Source organism: Telmatherina bonti (genome assembly GCF_933228915.1).
Source record: "Telmatherina bonti genome assembly, chromosome: 15".
NCBI lineage: Eukaryota > Metazoa > Chordata > Actinopteri > Atheriniformes > Telmatherinidae > Telmatherina > Telmatherina bonti.
Window position 1 is genome coordinate 21,135,618 of NC_136613.1, and position 21,118 is coordinate 21,156,735.

Below are 21,118 nucleotides of genomic sequence, written 5' to 3' on the forward strand. Positions count from 1 at the left end.
AGGCTAATTCTTCTACGCAGAGTCTCATAAAGCACTGCCCCTATAATTAGCATGTTTGCTGCTTGCTTTGGGCGAGCACTGGAGAGAGTCAAGCAATACTGGTGGGAAAAAGAGTGAACGAGGCAGACTCAGCGATGACGGCAGCAGACATGAAGTTTGCCTTGGAGGCTGTTGCTACACATTTTAACATCAGCAGGGAGCAGTTCTACATTTAAAAATCCACAAAACTCACCGATGTGTTCAGAGAGTTGCATGGGAGCGTTGCAGGTAACAATTTTGCACGCTTGTTTCTGCTCAGAGGTTCACAACTAAAGCTTCACTCACAGGTCTTTACTCGGGAGAACTGGACTCACATGGAGTTTTGCAACATTTCAGCATCATCATCATTTATGCTCCTTTTACTTCTCTCTGCGATGACATCTTTTTTGGCATCATCGATTCATCTCTTGATAAACTGCCCTGTCTCACAAACTTTAGCTTTCTGTCACTGTTGTTGGTATTTCTGCATGTAGCTGGGAGGAGCACCTGTGCTCAGGTCTAAATGAATGTCTTGTAGGGCCGTTTTTCTCACGTGTCACTGCCATCATTCATCATGGCCTGTTTTAGATAAAAATACAGCAACTGTGTAAAAGAGAAAATGTTGCTTTCTATTTGCAGAGTATCGAACTGGACTGAACTGTGACTCATGCTAGTAGCTGCATTTAGATTGAGAGTGGAGTTCTAATGAGGTTGAAAATGATTTTTCACTGAAGACCCCGTACAGTTCTCTTTGTTCATTTTGTGACAGAAGATCAGAGATTTCTCACACCAGGCTCATGCACTAAAAAAAGTAACTATACTTCACCAAATAATTACAAGTAAAACCCGGACTTTAATTATTTTCTAATGCAAGCTGTTGGATTATTCTGTAAATAAAATAATATTATAAAATAAGATACATTACTACTGTGTGAATGTGACTGCTTCCAATGTGTGTAGAGCTCAGACGAATGGGGGATTCTGGCATTGGGAAATTGATCTGCTTGTTTTCCTACATGCTAAGTTGCCAAAAAGCAACACATTAGAAAAATAAGCAACAAACTAACGTCTAAACTAGTGAGCTTGTACAGGATATGAAAGCTGTCATGTGCTTTGATGTCTGTTTTAATGACGCGTGTTTGTTGAGGAAAAGCTGCCAGTGAGCAGATTAGGCTCACAGTTTGTTACCATGGCAACATCCTAACAATCCAAGTTATCTTTCTGAAGAAAAGGATAAAATGTCCCTCATTTGTGGTTGAACAAACTCAAGTGCTCTCACTAAACTCACCCTCTGGTGTTGCTAAAGTTACTAAATCTCATGTCAGAAGCATTTCGAGTGAGTCATTTTTGCCCCTGGAGAGTAAAAAGAGCTGAAGTTTAGCAGAGCTCAAGCACCAGTTAACCACTGTGATTAACCTCTCCTCTTACTTGCCGACCTACGTCCCCGAAGCGCCGAGCTGTTAACTGGCTTACAACGGAGAAGGCCACGAAGAGACTCTAATTACAACAGCTTTGTGTTTTTCATTTCATCCATGTTGTCATAATTACCCCCCAAAACACCTCAAAACTTGTCTCAGACGAGACGAAATATATTTGGGACTGTTGCATCTCTTGAACGCTTAACTTTCAGAGAATTTCACGTTAAAGATGAGAGGCAACATTTCAAAACATTTCTTAATCTTTTAATACATACTGACACTTATAGAATGTATCGGACATATTTTTAAGGCCTAAACTGGGAAAGGGAAAACAAACCAAAGATCTGCTGTTGGTCTATTTGTATTCAGTGTTGAAGGCTGCTACTGTGAACCCGTATTACAATCACGTCTTGCTATTGCTGTTTATAATCTTACATTTATTAGATTTTATATCGCCTGTCTTAGACCTGTCAGTCACGTTTTGCTCTTAGTTTCTGTTGATGCCTGCAGCTGCAAACGGCTTTTTGCACCATTGCTTCATCAATTTTAAATGAAGGAAAACGACCTTCTCAGGCAAAACAGCTTCACATAAACATTAACCACTACATGGTAAAAATTTGGCTTTTAAGGCATAATCTATGACAGATAAAGGCAACATGTGTTGTGCATATATGCAGATTGTTAACATAAAGCTCAAAAGGAAAACAGGAGCTGTAATCCAACGGCTCAGCTGCGCTTTCTCAACTCTAAATGAAAACCAACGTAACAATAGAAAGTGATGTGTTTACCAGAGTAGAACACAGGAAACTTTGGAGCATGCATAAAAAGGTGCACACGTTCGAGCGGATCGACCTCTGCATCAAAGAGAGGGCGTTACTGTGCCGAGCAGAGACCAGACCTTCTGCTGCAGCCCTTATTTACGGTGGTCAGGTCCAGAATGCAAAAGCAGCAGGTGATGCTACAAAAGACTCGTGAAATTTAAAAAGATTGATGACAACATACCTGTCTCTCCCCACAGAGTGTCATGACTATCAATTTGCACAGCATGCTCATTTTTTAACGTCAGCAAGTCCCTCACAACCTGCCAAAACAGAAACACAGATTAATGACACGCTGTTTAATCATAAGGTAGAAAATAAAGCTTTTAAGATGATACCATGTGCTAAATGTTCATACTGAAGCAGATAATAAAAACGACTTAAATCCAAGCAAATGATCATTTATGAATGAAAGAACAAATGACTTCTGGTCTCTGAAGGATTGCATGAGGTTATAAAAGTCAAGGCCAGTCTGATTAATAGAAGAACACGGGCTTGTTCTACATGCAGGTTAACAGCTTACTTTGGCCCAGTTCTGTTATTATAAGCCAGGCCATGGGATCCCATTCCAGCTAATGAAGAAGCCAAAATAAACCGGGTCTACATACATACCTGGACAGTTAAAAGCACTGCACTGATGTGCTACTATTATCATGCAAGACCGTACTGCACCTCTGACTTTTAAGTCATCATTCCTGAGAAATCCTCGTAGAAGTTTCTTTCTCCTCGGATTCATCGATGCATGAATTCTGATTAGCATGCCAGGTAAAATGAGATGCACGTGTGCCGTTCAGACCTGTGTGTGTCCCATGCTCGAGGCTGCAATCAAAGCCTGCTGCAGAGCTTTATTCTTCAGAGAGCAGTCCTGCTGCGGCCCCTCCGCGCTCCATTCTAGCTCCAGCAGGTACTGGATTATCTCAGTGTGTCCCCGTAATGCAGCATGAACCAGAGCACACTGGCCACTCTTATCGATGTGATCCACCTGGCAGAAATACAAGATTCTTAGAATTACTGCACAGAAACAAAGTAATAACAAAAAATAGAAAAAACAACACGCCTAATGTGAGCTATACGTAGGTATGTCAGACACAGATTTGCATCAAATATGTACAAATAGCTAAAGTTATTAAAGCAAGTCCTCACCTTGCCCCCCCTCTTACAGAGCAGCATGACTAGTCCCAAGTGTCCTGCAGCAGCTGAGAAGCAGAGGGGGTTCATGCCATTCTCAGACACAACATCTACGCTGGCGCCAAACTCAAGCAGCAGCGAGGCAATCTCCTGGTGACCAAGGTGGCACTGGACGCAAAGAACTGGTGCGTTGTTCAGGACTTCTGTGCGATAGTTCACGTTTGCTCCTCCCAGCATCAGGAGACGACTCACCTGACAACACAAATGTAAAAACAAGCAGCGTTTTGCCAGGATGACGAAATGAAAGAAACTAACAGGGTCGTGCTGCCTCGTTGGAATTCCACCAAGGAAGTTTAGCCGTATTTAACCACGTGATTCCTTCTGCACTCAATATTCCTGAAGTGACTCGAGGATTTGTAGATGCGATTGCATCCGCATTGACTAACTCAAACTCTCCAAGCAAAAGGTCACAAGCCAAATAATTGGCCACATTCCACAGACTGCAATTATCAAGTTTGCTATTTTCCTCCATGAAGAGGAAATCAATAATAAACACCACGTCAAACAGAACAGCAGAGCCAAATGAGAATTCAGCGACAGGAGATGAAATTGTGTGTTTGGATCCATAGTAGAATCAATTAACAGGGGCTCTATTTGTCCTACAGGACAGAACAAGGTCATGCTGTTAATGTCTCTTTGAGGGATTTTACAACTACACTCAATAACTTGTAAGCAGATAACAAGTGATGGAGCCTCGCCGAAACAATAACATTAATGACAAAGAACAACTGGGGATAATTGTGTTGCGAGGCGAAATAAATCATTTTGACGTAGCAGCATTTCCTGGAAAGTCCAGTCATTATCTGCCCTGAAAACAGTGTATGTAGTCGCTGTTAACGGTTTAACGAGCTCTACTACCAACATCAGCATAATTACTGAGTAAGTAAGTAGCACAGTTGGTATTTACTGATGCTGCTCTGAAAGGAGCTCTCGAAGGGACAAATTATTAACATAAATGAAAAGTTACTGTGAATATCTCCATTTATAAACCTTTATGTTTATATATATATATATATATATATATATATATATATATATATATATATTTGCATGTTGGGTACAATTGTTTATTTTTGTATGAATTAATGTTCCTGCTTTACTTGAACTGTTTTTTTACTCTTGTTTCTTGCTTCACTTTGTCAACTAAGTATTTTGTCAGTTTTCTAGTTTCCGTTTTCCGCCAATGATTTGAACTTTCTGTGTTGGATATATAAATGAGAATGCCTTGGTGATACCCACTACTAGTTGGCTTATTACAGGGTGTGATAGGAAACTGACTGGCAACATCCAGTCAGATGAACCGGCAAGTGAAAATGTGTGGTCATTTTACTAACAGCTAAAGCCAGGTTGAAAGTGGGGCATGAAAAAAAGAATAGAAACAAAACATCTATAAAAAAAGAGAAAAAAATAAAGGTGCTGCAGTGATCCAGGTAATTACCAGAACTTAAATACTGTAGCAGGACTTAACAGAGCTGTACATAAATGTCAGCAAATGTCCACAAGACTTTATTTACTGAATCAAGATTCCTCCACAAAGATGCATAAAACTGACTAAATTGTGCAGACAAGTTACTCTTGCAAGTGACTGCCACAAAATGTGATTCCATGGTATCATGGGCTGGACTGAGTTTATCCATTTAAGCTCAGTTCTGATAATAATGACTTGGTGTAATGCATCATGTTTTGTTCAACAGAAGTTGTATTTGGCTCATTTTACGATCTGGTTTACTAAATAAATGAATGAATAAACCCAACAATATTCTTTTAACAGAAATATAATCTGGAAAATTAGAAAATGCAAACGTAAGATAAGATTTTCTAATCAGCAGATCAGCCTGTTGCATCCAGGAGCTGGAAAAGACGTGGTGAACATCTTTACCTTGACATTTGGTGTATAAAGGTTTCTCAGAGAAGCCAAGGCTGCAGAAAGGCCATCTGCCCCACAGCTGATCCACAAAGCCTGAAGCACACTGGATGACACACCTGTTCTCTTACTCAGGCCCTGCAAAACAAACCCACACATAAATAAATGTGCAAAGACAAACACGCATAAGCATCAATGAACCTGAGCTGTGGAAGTTGAGTTTCTGTCAGGATCCCACAGCTTATGCTCTGATAAACCTTTTTCACAAGACAAAGATACAGAGAATGAACACCAGGAATTCCCTGAAAGGGCTAGATTTCAGATGCAGATGAAAGCAGGTTGAGTGGCTGTACCTTAAAGATGTGTGCCTTGAGGATGTGGTGTCCCAGTTCCATCGTTTGCTGGCGATTCAGTTTCCCCTCTTGGCGGGATAACATGAATGCCATGAAAGCATGGCCTGTCCTGAGTCAGAAAAACAACAAACAGAATATTTCAGCCTTAGAAGAGGAACAGCCTCATACAACATGAAAGCACTCATTATTCTGGTGATGAAAACCAACTTGGCACCGTCATGACGAAGCTTTTTTTTTTTTTTTTTTTTTTAAATTTTTATTGTGGGCTGGTGTTAATGTGCAGCAAATGCTGTCTAGTGACCCTAAGAAGGATAGGGAAGAGTATTTAAAAAAATAAATAAATAAATAAAAAACAAACCTGGATTGTTATATCCCCCTCCACTTTGTCACTGTGGCACCAATTAAAGCAGAACTTCATTAAACGGACATGCATGACTGCAGATTACTTTGATCTGGTTACAATTCTCTCTATTTGTGCCCGGCAGTGTGAGGCACATTGCAGCGAGCTTTTGTCCGTTTGTGCCAGACTGGGAGCTTTTGTTTTTTTAATGAAGGAGTAGGAAGGCTGTGAATGACCAGCATATGAAGCTCTGCCCAGGTCTATCTAGAAACATCACTGTGTAAGCAGAGGTGTGCGAGGGGAAGGAGGCAGGGACAGAGGGCAGTAAAAAGTGACATCATTCAGCTTATTAGGTATGGAGGACTGTTGTGAACCCAGAATTATAATTAGGTTGAATTGTTGTAGGAGGGCTAGAGGAGCTCAGCAGGATGCAGGAATAGGAGAAATATTCAAATAAAATTGATATGGCAGGAAGGACAATGAAAAATATCTGTTTCACAAGTGAGTTGCTAGTAGATGTGGCAACACATTGGTACAAGCACACGCTAACTAGGGCTGGGTGACATGACCAAAATCTCATATCCGGATATCGCTCATTCTATATCCTCATAACAATATTCATAACAATATAAAATTGTTTATGTAATTTTTTGTCAGTCATCAGTTATTGGTCAGATGTGCTTGGCATCGGCAGCAGTGATCTCCTTCCATCTGCAGGAGCTACGGCCGTATGACGTTTCACAGGAAAAAGCCTGTTGTATCGTTTGCATCTGGAGTTCATTATGAGTGCTTTTGCCATCAATGTGATGCGTCTTTTGCTCGTTGACTCTATTCTCTATCTTGATTCTTGCGCAGGTGATACAATGAGTTAGTTGTGTCGGAGTCCGTAGTTGGGACTGTGAGCTAGTCTGTTGTCGGTTCCATGTCAGTCTGTTTATATCCAAACTGCATCCATGCAACAGAAATTTTCCCTCTTTTATGAACAAGCTCATCAGTTTTGGTTGGCTGGTCATCGTTTAGTGAATTATCCTGCTCTGAATTTAAAAGGCCTTTAATGAAAACTTGCATTTATAATTTAAAGCCCCTAGAGGCCAACCATTTAAAGCTACATGCTGTGACCTGTACACACCTGTGATGACTGTATAACTACTCTGGTTGTTTCAGTGTGTCACCACACCCTGAAGAGGACATAAGCCGATACATGTTAGTGTGCTTTTAATGATTCTAGCCCATTTCATTAAGTGCCTTTTAAATTTTAAACCTCTTTGAGTGCCTAGACCTGCATTTTTATGCAAATTGTTTTGAATTTGATTGCTCTTCTCCTGCTTAAACAAAATGTCTACTTTGACATACAGCAGCACATCTATAGCATGACTTAGAGGGATGCATCTGGATTTATACGAGATATGAAATAAAAAGTTGCACTGGAATACATAAGCAGCTGCATTATTAATAACAGGCTGTCAGGATTACGGTACCTGGAGCATCTCTAACAGTTTCTTCCCTGAGTCAGAAGTGAGTCATGCTGCGTTATTGATTAGTGCGTTCTTTTTATCCTTCGTCCGCGACTCTTCCTTGCATGCAAAACAGCAGCTCTGATTCACACATTGTGAACACCTAATTAAGAATCATCCTGAGAAATAAAAACTTTGTGCACACACAAGAATATAGAATAAAAATATCTAGACTGTACAGAGGTGTGTGTGCTGCTGTTGTTTTTAAGCAAAAGGGCTGAATTTCCATCATCGCTCCAGAATATCAGATGGAAAACGAGCCTCCTACTTTTCCAACATTAATTTTACAGCAGCTGTGTTTTCAACATGTCATAATTGCATTTTGCCTGAATCTGTTTGAAGTCTATTTGTGATGTTCTGCAAGAAGACTGTAAGGGATTGACAAGCTTGCCATGTATTTAATAGAAGCCCACATTCCTAAAGAGGAGCTGCAGAATGGATTACATGTGTTTAAAAAGCAGAGGACTGACCTGGGGTCGCATAGGAAGTCTGTACTTTCTCCATCTGCTCTCCACACCAGCCACTCTCTGAAGGACGGGTGGCAAAACATGCGTGTCTTGTCCCGCCGTTTGATGAGGAAGCATGAGAGCAACTCCATGCGCTGCTGAAAGTCCTCCCACTGAAGCTCGCCTTGGATGAAGCCGGCGTTGATGGCCTGAAACAGCTGCTCATCAGTCATGGGGTGCAGCGAGGCCAGCGCCACATTGAGGATGGGCAGAGAGCGCTCAAAGGCAGAATTGGTCATGAACTTCATGTTGCACTGTAATTGGTAAAGTTCTGCCAGGGAAATGGGCACGACTTTGTAGCTGGCGCTCTTGATCACGAGGTGGCCTCTTTCAAACAGATCCAGGGTGAGTTTGAGATAAAGGTAGGAGCCCTGGCTGCGAGAGATCAGGTGGCTGCTGAGCTTGGTCACTGTGGCAGGATCGGCTTTGCCGTTCAAACTAATGTTGTTCATGATATCCTTGCTGCCATTAATGCGGTACTGGATATACGCATTGAGATCATTGGTTATCTCACTGTTGTCAGTGCAGTCATCCAGCGAGATCTTGGCAAAGGGAAGAAGACTTGTGATCTCCTGCGAAGGACACAATAAAGGCATTTTTGCCCAAATCAATCTCAGAATGAACAAAAAAAAAACATTCCTTCAACTATGAGTCCATTTCTAAGCCTGGTCTCTGCACGTATTTCTAAGTCCAAAAGTTGTCTTACAATCCTAACCGCCATTAAAAAAAAAAAAAAAAACATCTGCTTGTGTGTATTTATTGTCTGAGGATTTTTTTTTTAGCAGTGGGAAAGCAAGCTCACTCAGCTATCAGGCAAAAACAGACTCTTGTTACCGCTGGAAATGCAGCTAGGAAGATGACAGGACTAGGAAAGTGAGTATTACGAGGCAGGGGATGGACTGAATGGTGGCTAGCAGGCAAGCAGAGGTCTCAGCCACAGCTAGCATTTCAATCCATATCCTGGGGGCTGGAGGAAACAATGCACCTTAATCCCCCAATCCTCAGCCTGTCTGATGATAGAGAAACATTGCCTCGGTGAGATTACACTTTTTTCCTCATTGTGACAAGCTGCAGCAAGCGGACAAGTACACAATACAACGCACACAGGTTCAATGAAATGTGTTGATCTTTATCCAGAAGATGCCTGAAGTGCAAGCAGAGTCTTTAGATATTTATGAGATGCCCAACAAATTATAAAAATCCCATAAAATATTTATTTTTACTTCTGTGCTTAATGTGGAAGAATTTTTAAATTCTTTGGTTTGATTTGATGCTTCAAGTTAGCCTTGAACTGTGACCACAACACTTTATCCATTCATTATTATCACTTACTACAAGACAGAATGGCAACTAGTCACTGAAAACAGATTAAAGAAACACTAATACCAGTGCATACGATCCAAACTTTATATATAACTTGTAGTGTTGAGTGCAACAGCTGCCTGGAGTACTGAATTTAAGGGTACGGTTGCAGACAGCATACATTGATTTAAGACTTTGGAGCAGCAGTATGTCTCCACAAAAACCCAGTGTAGATGGAAACAAACTAAAAAATATATACTGACAGAAGGTGAATGCATACTATGTTACACCATGCGGTGGGTGATCCTTATCATTATCAGAGTCTTAAATATGTTGCAGGATGAAAATACAAATGGGTTAAACTTGCAGTGCAAACAGACAGACCGCAGTGTTGGCTTTGCTTCTTTGTGAGCATTAATAACCTCACTTCTGGATGTCCGTCAGCCACCATATTACAATCCAAGACTCAATCTGTTGCCTGGTTCCGCAGACATGTCAAATCCTCAGCTATCACTCGTGGGAGTTCAGCACAGCCCCAGAAGATCTTTGTAACTGTTCAACCAAGGGTCATCAGGCTAGTGAGCTCAGCCACTGACTGCTCTTTCCTGTCACACAGCCTTGAGCCGTGGCTCGCCGTCTGTCAGTTCTTTCATGAATCTTCCGGATCCCCTTGACTCTCAGGACAGCAACTCTCAAATTTGTCAAAATCTACAGGGCCTGATGTCAGTGAGTAAGTATCTCAAGATGTGACAGTGGATCTAACTTTAGCTTTGTTATATTCTACAACTGTGTTGAGAAAATTTTTAAATAAGCTCACACTGCAGTATCTATAATAGTTTAATTATAAATCTAATGTGTTATAAATACACTATATTATGTTAATATATTTTATTTTAAAAAGAAAAGCCATTTTAAAGATTGCTCACTCACCAACAAATTGACCCGAACAGTGACCACCAGCTTGAGCCAGGGGGGAAACTTTGTAATTATCTTGCTGATGAAGGAAGCAATGGTGTCTCCGTAGTCCGGCTTATGGAACTCGGCTTCATTCAGTCCATCTATCAGGATTATATGGTCATCCTCTGAAATTCTTCTCTCTGCAAGCAAACACACACACACACACACACACACACACACACACACAAAAACCCAACAAAAGGAAGACCATGAGCAGGGACGAGCAGCCAGTAGCGATATTATCTCCTAATAAATGCCCTGTGGAGGAAGTGCAGAGTGAAGCTTACTGCAGCAACTCTGAATACTTAAACTGGCTTCAGTACTTACACAACTACTGGGAGGTACTTGGAACAATAAGAACAAGGAAAGCATGCAGAATTTTAAATGACCTGGGATGCTTTTCAACTATGCATAACGAGGGGTTCCCACCTACAGGAGGTTTCTGATGACCTACTATACTACTGACATACTTTTAGACATGCCCCACTATGTTTTCTTGGGTTTTTGTAATTTGCTGTACAACCACAGAAGTGAACTAAACAAAATACTGGAATACGTCAACAATGATTTACCGTTGCGGAGGTTGACTAACGGCTCCAGGACCCCTCTCCGGAAAGCTGCCATGGGGTCTTGAACACAGGAGCGCAGACTGAGCATGCTCTGGAGATGGGGCTCTTTCAGTAGCAGCTCTCTGTATGCAGTGAGTTGATGTGATCGACACAACAGGGCCGCGATACTGTGTACAAATTCTGGTACCAAGCAAGTGTATGTGTTGTCAGCCTGGCAGTAGTGATAGGCAACCACCTGGAACACAACGGACAAGCTGAATAAATGAGGTAAAAGCAGAAGCTTTAAGACCAAAGTATCAACATTGTGATAAAGTGTACGAAATAGTTTGTCTTTGCCACAAATGTGAAAAAAAGCAGGAAACATTTTGTTCATGAAATACAAATGTCTTTTTTTATACTCATAGCTTCCAAAATACCACATCTAATATGCTCAGACCAAGATTTTATCCACTCTTTTTCCACACAAATGGCACCAGAAAGGCCAGGCAGTGGCTGACCACGTCACATAAGCTCCATAAAAACGAGCCAATTGGTCCTGAGTGGACTTCTCACAGCATGTCTGTGTTCAAGCAAGGCTTTGTCTTTGTTCCGAGCAGGACCGATTTAATAGGAAAAAAAAAACAAAGGGGGGGGGGGGGGGGGGGTGAGGAAAGGAAAAGATAAAATGCCTTTAGGATATATGACTCTACTAATTACAGTCCAACCTGAAGGAGCTGACACACTTCCAGGAACAGCAGGTGACTAGCTCCTCTGCTGACTCAACCTTTCCTGATGCATTTTACCACAGATCGGATGAGAATTTACAGTAACATGTCAACATTTAGCAAACGCTTAGATCCAGAGTGACTAACAGCAAAGCAGCATTCACATGTATTCCTTCTGTTTGTGAATAAATTATTAAAGGACCTAAAACGGTTGAGTGTAAATCATTTTCCCATCTTTCTGTCAACAATCCTGAAGGTCTGGAACTGAGACAAGAAATCAGTAATATGGGAGCAAAATAATCCATCTGTGTTACTGTAGTTATGCTTTAAAGCACAAATAAAAACATCAGATTCAACTAGAAATGTGTATCAAAACTTATTTTGAGTTAAGACAGCGGAAGAAAAGTTCCTGATTCAACTGTCTGTGCCGGCAGCTCTGATCAGCATTCCAATACTGACACTCCAGTGAGGGCTGCTGAAGAGGATCAACACACTTCACTGAATCTTATTTGCCTGATCGACTCTGTATCTAAGACTTTGGATGACTTGCAAAAGAAAAGGCTAAACTTTTGTCAAAATGCACTTAGAATCAAACTAAGAGAGTGGCACAACAAGCATCTACCATAACGGTGTTATCCAAGGAACAGAACTGGGATGGGACTGTTTACCTCACAAGAAGCAAACATATGGTAGAAAGCTGTGACTGTGGAAGACTGTCTAGAGTTATTCTGCATGCCACTCAAATAGAGGGGTGGGTGTCCTTAGAAAGCCTTTACAACAAAGCAATAGAAGCTGTGAAATGAAAGAGAGTGAATACTTGAACAGACTTTAACCCAACACCTGACTGTCACCTTTCTGCAACACTAACATGCCGACCTTTTCATCAAAAAGACGATGATGATGCAACACCTGCAGTCAACATGCAGCAGCTGGTTAGTTACTGGTACAAGTACACATTTCTGTAAAGTGCAAAAGTGTAGTCTGTAACAGGAATAAGAATCAAAGTGTGTGATACACGAGAAATCTAATAGCTTTAGAGTCTTTCTATCAAAACAGTTTTGATTAAATGATTTTTTTTTAAAAAAACATAAAAAAAGAAACTGGCAGGATTTGACAGAAGCTGCTCAGTGTTGCATCAGTGTTCACACATCACAGGACCAGAGCCCCTGACAGAGGGACTATTGGAAACACTTTACACAGTAATTGGCTGAGAGATATTGCTTGGGTTTCACAGACATTCAGATGAACCTCAGTGCCACGAATTTTCTATCTGGTGCGTGAACTGTCCCAAACGGCCAAAAACACAACAGTAAAAAAAAAACAAAACACAAGACTATGCGATGCCAATGTAGATACCCTGAAGGCATCCGTAAGCTAACCAAACTTTGTTCAACCCCAAACTCGTTTCAGCTTTAAAAGCAACATTAATGAATGCAAAGCAGGATAAATAACAGATGTCCATGACAGTAACAAAAAAAATAATAATTAAAAGATCTCCAAGATCTGAGCTCATTTTATCAGTCATCCAAATCATTTCAAAGTTACTGTAAATATTATCAGACTGGAAGCCACGAAACTGGACAGGTTCCAGTCATCTACATTAGAAATGCCAGAAGAGGCAAAAGTTATTAAACCTCTCTTCAAGTTTCACTCAACTCCAAGTATTTTTCAGATGAATTTAAAGAACATGGTTAACTTCTGCTGACTGCTGATGTCTCATAAACAGCAGATGCATCCAGGAGTCAGAAAATGCGTAGACAGAGGTAAAAGCAACCGCATCAAGGTGCCGTAAGAGCACATCGTAAAGTCTTCTCCAGGCTATGAACCGCTCTGAAAGGGAAATATGGTCTCTGGCATTTGTTTAAAGTCTGCCTGAGAAGAGTTGTGTCTAATATTGACAACACTTGCTAAAATTCCAGCTAACAAAAATCTGCAGGGCATGGTAAGCTAGGTTGATTTGTGAAGCTCATTAAATGAACGAGACAACCTAAAGTCTTTTGATAAATAAGTAAAAGAGAAGATCGATTTCCTTCTCATTCTGATGGGATGTTGCAAGTAGATATTAACTAAAATATTATATTAGCAACATTTAAAAAAAAAAAAAAAAAAAAAAGGACAAACCAAACAGCATGATTTGATAGATCAGGCACATTGTCACATTTCTCCATTTAGGCCAAGTCTTCCTGTTCTTAAATGTCTATAAAAAGGAAAAATCTGAATCAGACCCAGCAACAGCCTTTCACCTTTTTGTAAAGAGAAATAAATACACTCAGTTATCACAAGTTTAATTCCAAGGTCTAAAGCTTTATCTGCTAACTTTCAAACAAAATACATTTTTTCTTGGTTTAAGTGTCTCATCATCCTATTTTTCTTGACTGTTAATTAACACAGTTGTATTAAGTTTCTACCTTTGAAGCGAGGCGCTTGACGGCCTCCTCCCTACACCGTTGCATCTCGGGGGTACCGGGGCAACTGTTGGTCCTCAGCGTGTTGGTGGCGCTAGATGGTGGAGTGGGCTTTGGGGGCTGGCTGAGCGGAAGTTCTGTGCTTTGTCCTGCACCACCTAGAAGACACATACCCACTCTAAAAGTTAACATGTTTACAACAACAGAGAATCTCTTTAAATCAGTCTTGTTATTTAATAATTTAGCAAATAAATGCTGGAAAGACGCACGGACATGTTCTGTGAAATAAGCTTTATATTAACATCACGTATCTCGTCAGTTAAAATCCCCGTATTACTCTGAACGCTCTCATCCAGAGAAAACTCTCAAGTTAGTTACCTTTAGGGGAGGCGCTGGGACTGTTGGAGGCGATCTGGCGCATTCGGCCTCCGTGGCAGCTCAGCGCTACCAGCCGGGAGATAATGGCCGTCTTTCCATAACCCACGCTGCCCACCACCACAGCACCATGGTTCCCTGTGGACTCGCTGGCCTTCAGGATGTCTTCCAACTGTTGAAAGAGCCAATCTCGGCCAACAAACACAGAGTCTGTGGTGATGCTGGGTACCTCGAACAACAAGGGCTTGAGCATGATGTTCACAGGTTTGTAGGGAGCAAAGCGTGCTAAGGAAAAGAGGAAAAAAAAACACATTAAAATGATATTTACTGGGGTTTTATTTGTTGTTGTGTTTTAAAACAGGCAGAATTTGATGTTTTTAGTTTTGTTCAAACTCCGAGTCAACATGGTAGCTTAACTCTGAGTCCATCTTCTTGCTCAGACTTTGTTTTTCTCTCAGTAGATTCATCTCCAACATTCCCTTTAAGCTGATTATATATTTCTTTCATTCTTCAAGTATTTAAATTGCTTTGTTTTTCACAAGTGATCCACTTACAGAAAGAACAATAGAAGTGCTGATTGTTGAAATAAGTCAAATTACTCTGAATGTGGGCTTTAAAGTGAATCCTGTTGGGCTCAATTCATCACTAATTAGGTCTATTGTTCATTTAGAACACTTGTTCGTTCAGGAAAGATCTTGTGGCTCTCATACTTATATCCTCCACCCACATGAGTGTAACATGGCTGCTTCCACTAAAACTGACACTTGTTTTCTAACTACTGCTACACAGAAAAAACTGCTTTAATTTGTTCAACTTTGCATTGATTAAAAATGGATCATTTTGAGAACTTTCTGATCTGTAGTTTATGTGATTTTAAACGTAAAAGCACTGAGAATTTTCCACCAAACTGAACACAGATCTCCGGATTGTCCCGAGGGTGCATGTATCCTAAATGACCTTATAGAATAACTTTAATAACACAGGACACTTTACAATTAATTGTTGGTTTCAAAACTGCATCAGACGCCACATTTTTGTCTTCTCACCCATAAGAGCCAGCTTCCTGTTTGTGTCTGAGAAACGGATGCTCTCACTTATCTAAAGCTTGAGCTTAAATAACTATTACCTCCACCAAGGAGGTAATGTTTTACCCAGCGTTCATCTTCTTGTCTGTGTTCAATATAACTCAAAAAAGGAACGGTTTTTATTGAAATTTTTAAGAGTTTTTGGAAATGTGAAAAGGAAGAACTGATTTAACTTTGGTGGTGATCCGGATCACCGTTCGGATCCAGGAATTGGAGCACTGAGGAAAAAATACAAGAGAAGCTTCCAACAGGTTGTAAAACACAGGTGTCAAACTCCAGTCCTCGAGGGCCGGTATCCTGCAGGTTTTTGTTGTCTCCATGCTCCAACACACCTGACCAACATTCATAAATAGGTTGTCAAGAAGCTGCTGGATCCATTTGATTTGAATCAGATGTGTTGGTAGAGGGAAACCACAAAAACCTGCAGGATATCGGCCCTTGAGGACTGGAGTTTGACACCCCTGCTGTAAAATATATCAAAGACTAATCTAGGTGAAGGAACCATTCCGGATTCTATGATCCAGAATAGGAAAAATAGAAAATAGAGGGCCTTTGGAATTTTCATCATAGGAAGAGAACAAATAATTACAATATGGAGGGAACTGTGGCCCTTGGCCGAGGTTTGTGTTCTCCAAGTGTTTTTCTTGTCTTGTCTATCTTTCAGTGGGATTGTTTTTTATTTCTTCTGGTCAGTTCCTGTACCTTTCTGCACACATCTCTGGCTGATGTTTGGTCTAGATATGCCTGACACCTCACAGCTGGAGCTAATTGTTGGTGTTTTGCTGACAAAGTTGAGATCTTCTGGCCTCATATTTCATCCAGTCAAACATGGTGACTTTTTGCTCACACTCACACTTTAATGTCTACCAAATTTCTTGATTCACATAAGTCAAGTAAAGATTCAGATGATTTTAGACTGTACCATCAAGCAGAATAGATCTGCACAAAGTGTTCCTCAGCAAAGTTTCAGATCAGCTTCATGTTTAAGAAGGTGTGAAAATAAAAGTGTGCTGCTTTAAAGATGCATCTAAAGCAGATCAATTCAGTTATTCTTGTTATCAAATATTTATTCTTTAGAATTTCACTAATAAAATTGAAAACACAGAAGTCATGTTAGCTGAACAAGGAAAAAGTAACATGACTTTGTATGTAAAGCAGAAAACTGGCAGTACTGGCAGTAGAAACAGAATATGTAAATGATTAAGCTGGCATTCATGTGAATATAGTTCCCAGCAGTGGTGAAGAAGGATTTTATTTTAAAAATTCACTTTCCTTACTCAGTATGTTATAAACCTTCCCGTATAATGTGATCCTGTTACTGCTAACCATACATACATGACGACATCATAACTGATCAATTAAAACACAAGTTGCTGCTGTAGCCGTCACTGACAATGAGCAAAGTGGGAATTGAAGTGAAAAGCTGAAATGCTTCTAAATATAATCCTGGTTACCTCCAGTGTATCTGCACCATAGCAAACAAAAACACAGTCACCTTTAGAGTCCTGAGGTGGCCGTCCTCCTGTGTTATGCCACGGGAGGCGAATGGATGTTCGCAGAGGGGTGTTGCGTTGCTCATCTAGAAAACTGAGGTCTTCCAGCTTTGTGGAACTGGTTGCTGTCAACAAAGACACAAATAAACACAGATAAAATGAATTAAATAAGATAACACAGGCAATCTGGCGCCTCTGGAGTGCATTTATCATAAAAACTAAAGACAGAAAGCAGATCAAAATTTGTGGCACATGTGCCATCTCTGAGAGAAGATGAGTGAAGGAGAGGCAAACCAGTGAGCTCTGACATTTGTAGTTTGCTAGAGGCAGTGTGTGTGAGTACAAGTATACTGTAGCAGAATGAACAGCACTGTCCCAAAGTCAAGATTTATGTGCTCTGATTTTCTTTTGTATTACAGCTACACACAATATAGCAGTAAGAGTCTGTTCCCACAAACAGCCCTTTTGGGCTGTACAGAGAGAGCAGATTAACCTTTATTCTTTATAAAAAGTACTGAACTGGTTATGACAGTGTACCACTGGTTCATTGCTCAGATATGACTCCATAACATCAGTGTTTTGGGCCTATAACTCTAATCTTAACACTGTAATGTAGACCAGTCAACAAAAGTGGGGATTCAGAACATTTATCGTTCGATTTTTCAGCATCTTCAAACAGAACAAATCAGAAAATATATTTTACAACTTGGATGCAAAATTCTATCCAGATTTCAGTCTCATTTTGTGGCAGAAGGAGTCTCACAGCAGGAGACGTCTTCAATCCCCAAACAGAGGACGCCTCCATCTGAAACTAAATTCCGCACATGAACTACGCGATTCCACAGCAAGTAAGCTCGTGGTCTGAAGTGTGAGACACGGTCTGCTAACATATTAAAGATGTGCATTTGCACACTCAGGTCTATCCACCAATAACGGCTCATCTTTCAGCCCCACAGTGAATCACTCCCTCTTAGCCTATATAAGAGAAGAATATAGCTGGGAGAGACTGTAACAAACACACAACAGTGCTCTCCTGTCCCTCTATCCCTCACTTTGTCGCTAACTTAGTCTCTGGAATGTCCCACTAATTAAAACTCGTCTGCTGGAACTGCGATGAGAATAAAAAAAAAGGCCCCAGAGTTGCTTTTATTGCAATGGACTGCGCTGTTGTGACAATATAGAACGCAGTTTAGTTGTTAGCAAATTAAGTAAAGCGGCAACAACAGCGCTCCAGGGCTCCAGGCTTGCACTGGTGCATCTAACTTTTTCATTTGGCTGCACCCCAAGTTTTGGCAGTTTAATTTAGCAGCTCATTTAGATGCATTTTAAGGATAAGCTTTTGATCCTTACACAATGATATTAATGGTTATTTACGTTCTTGTGAAAAAGGATGAAAGTTAGAAAAATTGTTTGTCTTCATCTGAAGCATTAATGTAAAGTAGAAACAAACATTTAAAAATGCAGCTTCACTAAACTGAACATCTCAAACTGAAATCAATCCCAAGGTTCAGCTGCTTTTGGCAAGTTTTTCTTCCCTGGATTTACATTAAATCTTTTTCCTAATAATTACATACTTTGATTGAATTTTGTAAAGGGGAACTCCTCCTTGGCTTTGTTATATATCATGTTTATAGCTGCGCACAAGGTTTATTTTACTCTGTTTTCTTTCTTTTCCACTTTTTTTTTCTCCTTTCCTTTCTTTTTTTTTTTTTTTTTTTTTTTTTTAAATACATGGCAACCTCTCATATTAGTAGTTTTGTCAATCACAATTAATAGTCCTATATATTTTCTAAAGCTCTTCTGCGGGACGCCTCCAGCTGCAGCTCAAACACACAATTAATGGAGGCAGCTCTCATATTCTGGCAACGTTTATCTGCCAGTATATTCTCCCTCTAAGGCTTCCTCAGAAACAGATTCTGGAGATGCATAGTGCTGGATTTCTTTTTTTTTTTTTTTTTTTTAAAATACCAAGTCGCTGAACTTCTGGGGGAAATCTTGATCGCAGTCAAAACACATTCAATTCTAATCCATTGTTTTTTCCTCAGATGCTGAAAAACTCAAAGTAGGGACAATAATAGATTACAATCACATATGAGCAAATTCTACCTTATTGCACATTTTACAACTGATTTAAGTTTCTGCAATTCTTGTCTGTGTCTTTCACCGTACCGGTGGTCTCACGTGTGTCTGTCCTAACTTGAAAAAAGAAAAAAAAAAAAAGTAGTGTACAGCTATTGATCAGACTCACCCGTCTCTGGGCTTTTTTTTTTTAAAATCACGGTGGAGGCTTAGGTGAGGAGAAACCTCAGATACGCAGACGGGCATTCAGAGAGATTACTGAAGTCCTTCACCCTGAACTGAGAAATGCCAGACGCATGGGTGCAACCAAGACAAAAAGTTTGTCGCATTCAAAAAAGCTTTGGTTGCATTTGTGACCAAAAATGTCACATTTTAAAGCATTTTAAAGTAAGTCAGCACAAACTAATACATCCATAGCACTTGAACATTTTCAATAAACAACTCAAATCCAGCAGTAAAGCTTGGCAGGACAATGGACGTTCTTACATCATGAAAATACCTGGACAAGGATTGCAAGCAGACAGATAAAACCCTGGAGAGAGCGCTCAGTGAGTAAGCTCACTAAGGATACCATAACAATTCCTCCATCCCAGCTCTCCTCATGCAGACACAGTGGCAGCAGAGGACTCGGTTACCCTCTCTGTAGTGCTCAGTCAGACTCAGCAGCTGCAGCTTTAACCACTTCCTAAATTAATGCGATGCCTTCCTAAAGAGTGTCAGCCTTTTTACACCTGTAACACACAAGCGTAGGCCGTTTCTCTCCACGTACTGTGTGCACCTAAATGAACACACATGCACAGTAGTTAGTAAATGTGCAGCAGAAGGTGAAAACTGAGTGAGTTGGGAGAGAAAAAAATGGACTAGTAGGAGATTTGGTCTCTGAGGTTGATTACAGTTTCTAACCAGCAGTTACTGCTGCAGTGTTCATCAGTCTGGCTGAGGAGAGGTACGGTGGGGACCAGAAGTAGATGTGCAGGAAAAAATTGAAAATCTGAAGAGCTGTGAGTAGCAAGGAAGACAAACAAGCAATGGAACATTTAGCCACTGAAGCCAGATTAAAGCTTTTCCATCTTCTCTCTTTAGATCATTTAAAATATTTTCACACACAGGAAACATTGCTACACTGAGCTCTTATTCAGCTTAAAACAAGAGTGTAGTTTTCCATTTGCCTCGTATAAACCATTATATACACCCAACATTCCCATCTCTTATGATGCATAGAACATATTAAGTATTGCTCAGATTCATAATGTCATGCTATGCGCAACAACAAATCCTTTAAGACCAAGAATTCCCACAGGTTTCTTTCTTATTGCAATGAAATCGTACTTGTCTGTTCTTTCCCTCCCTGCTCATTGATAAAACTTACATGTGATACCTTGAAGTCTGTGTTTTCAGAGACTTTGATGTTGCACAAATGTGTCAGGTTGTATTCTGATGAAAATGAGGGTATTTTTCATCAGGCAGGTCTACCCTTTGAAACATACTTTTCTCTGTCTCCCAAGCCTGAACAGCAAATGGGACGACAGCTTTGTTCCGACCACTGAAACCCTCAACTCCCGAGTTTGACTTCCCTTTTTTTCTTGACCAGTGAAGCCACTATGAAGAAGAGAGGGGAGTCAGATGCCACATTAATCGTCTGTCATTAGAAGTATTAGGCCACATTATAACAATCACGTAACATTTCATTCATTACTCAGCGTTGAATACAGTTTTTTAAAAACCATCTCACTGTGTAGATTTTCTGGGGGGGAAAAAAAAGGGCAGGGCAAAATATTTTTCTCTAACTCAGACAAAGGTCCGAATTCCCACTGAGATGAGTCTGGGGGCAAAAGGAGCTAATTATTACTGTGATGTTTATCAAAGTCTAATCCAGATTATGTTATTTTGCCTGAAGATAACACAAACAGTAACAGTCACAAGTTTAGACACATATAATATAGTTTGAAATAAGGAAGTCCTATTGCTATTCTTATCGACAGAAGATGCAACAGGATGCTGCAGAAAGCTGTAAAAGTCCAACAATGAAGATCATGTGTTTGGACTCCTCTTTGTAACAAATATCATGAAGAAACAGTGGAGTTAGGTGCAATCCTTCTTGATGTGATGGCTCCATCACATGAAGAGGGA

The 21,118-nt window shown here is 40.3% G+C and overlaps 1 protein-coding gene across 1 annotated transcript in view; it reads right to left on the bottom strand.

Moving 5' to 3' along the window:
- The window catches only part of tanc1b (tetratricopeptide repeat, ankyrin repeat and coiled-coil containing 1b), a 95,246-nt gene that overhangs the window by 10,930 nt on the left and 63,198 nt on the right, over positions 1-21,118 (bottom strand). Inside the window, exons 8-18 of the mRNA XM_079253743.1 lie at positions 16,912-17,034; positions 14,335-14,616; positions 13,960-14,114; positions 10,851-11,082; positions 10,252-10,418; positions 7,984-8,591; positions 5,660-5,768; positions 5,322-5,444; positions 3,398-3,634; positions 3,051-3,236; positions 2,439-2,517 (exon numbers count right to left, since the gene is read on the bottom strand). Of these exons, the coding sequence (XP_079109869.1) occupies positions 2,439-2,517; positions 3,051-3,236; positions 3,398-3,634; positions 5,322-5,444; positions 5,660-5,768; positions 7,984-8,591; positions 10,252-10,418; positions 10,851-11,082; positions 13,960-14,114; positions 14,335-14,616; positions 16,912-17,034 (2,301 nt within the window). The remainder of the gene's footprint in view (positions 1-2,438; positions 2,518-3,050; positions 3,237-3,397; positions 3,635-5,321; positions 5,445-5,659; positions 5,769-7,983; positions 8,592-10,251; positions 10,419-10,850; positions 11,083-13,959; positions 14,115-14,334; positions 14,617-16,911; positions 17,035-21,118) is intronic.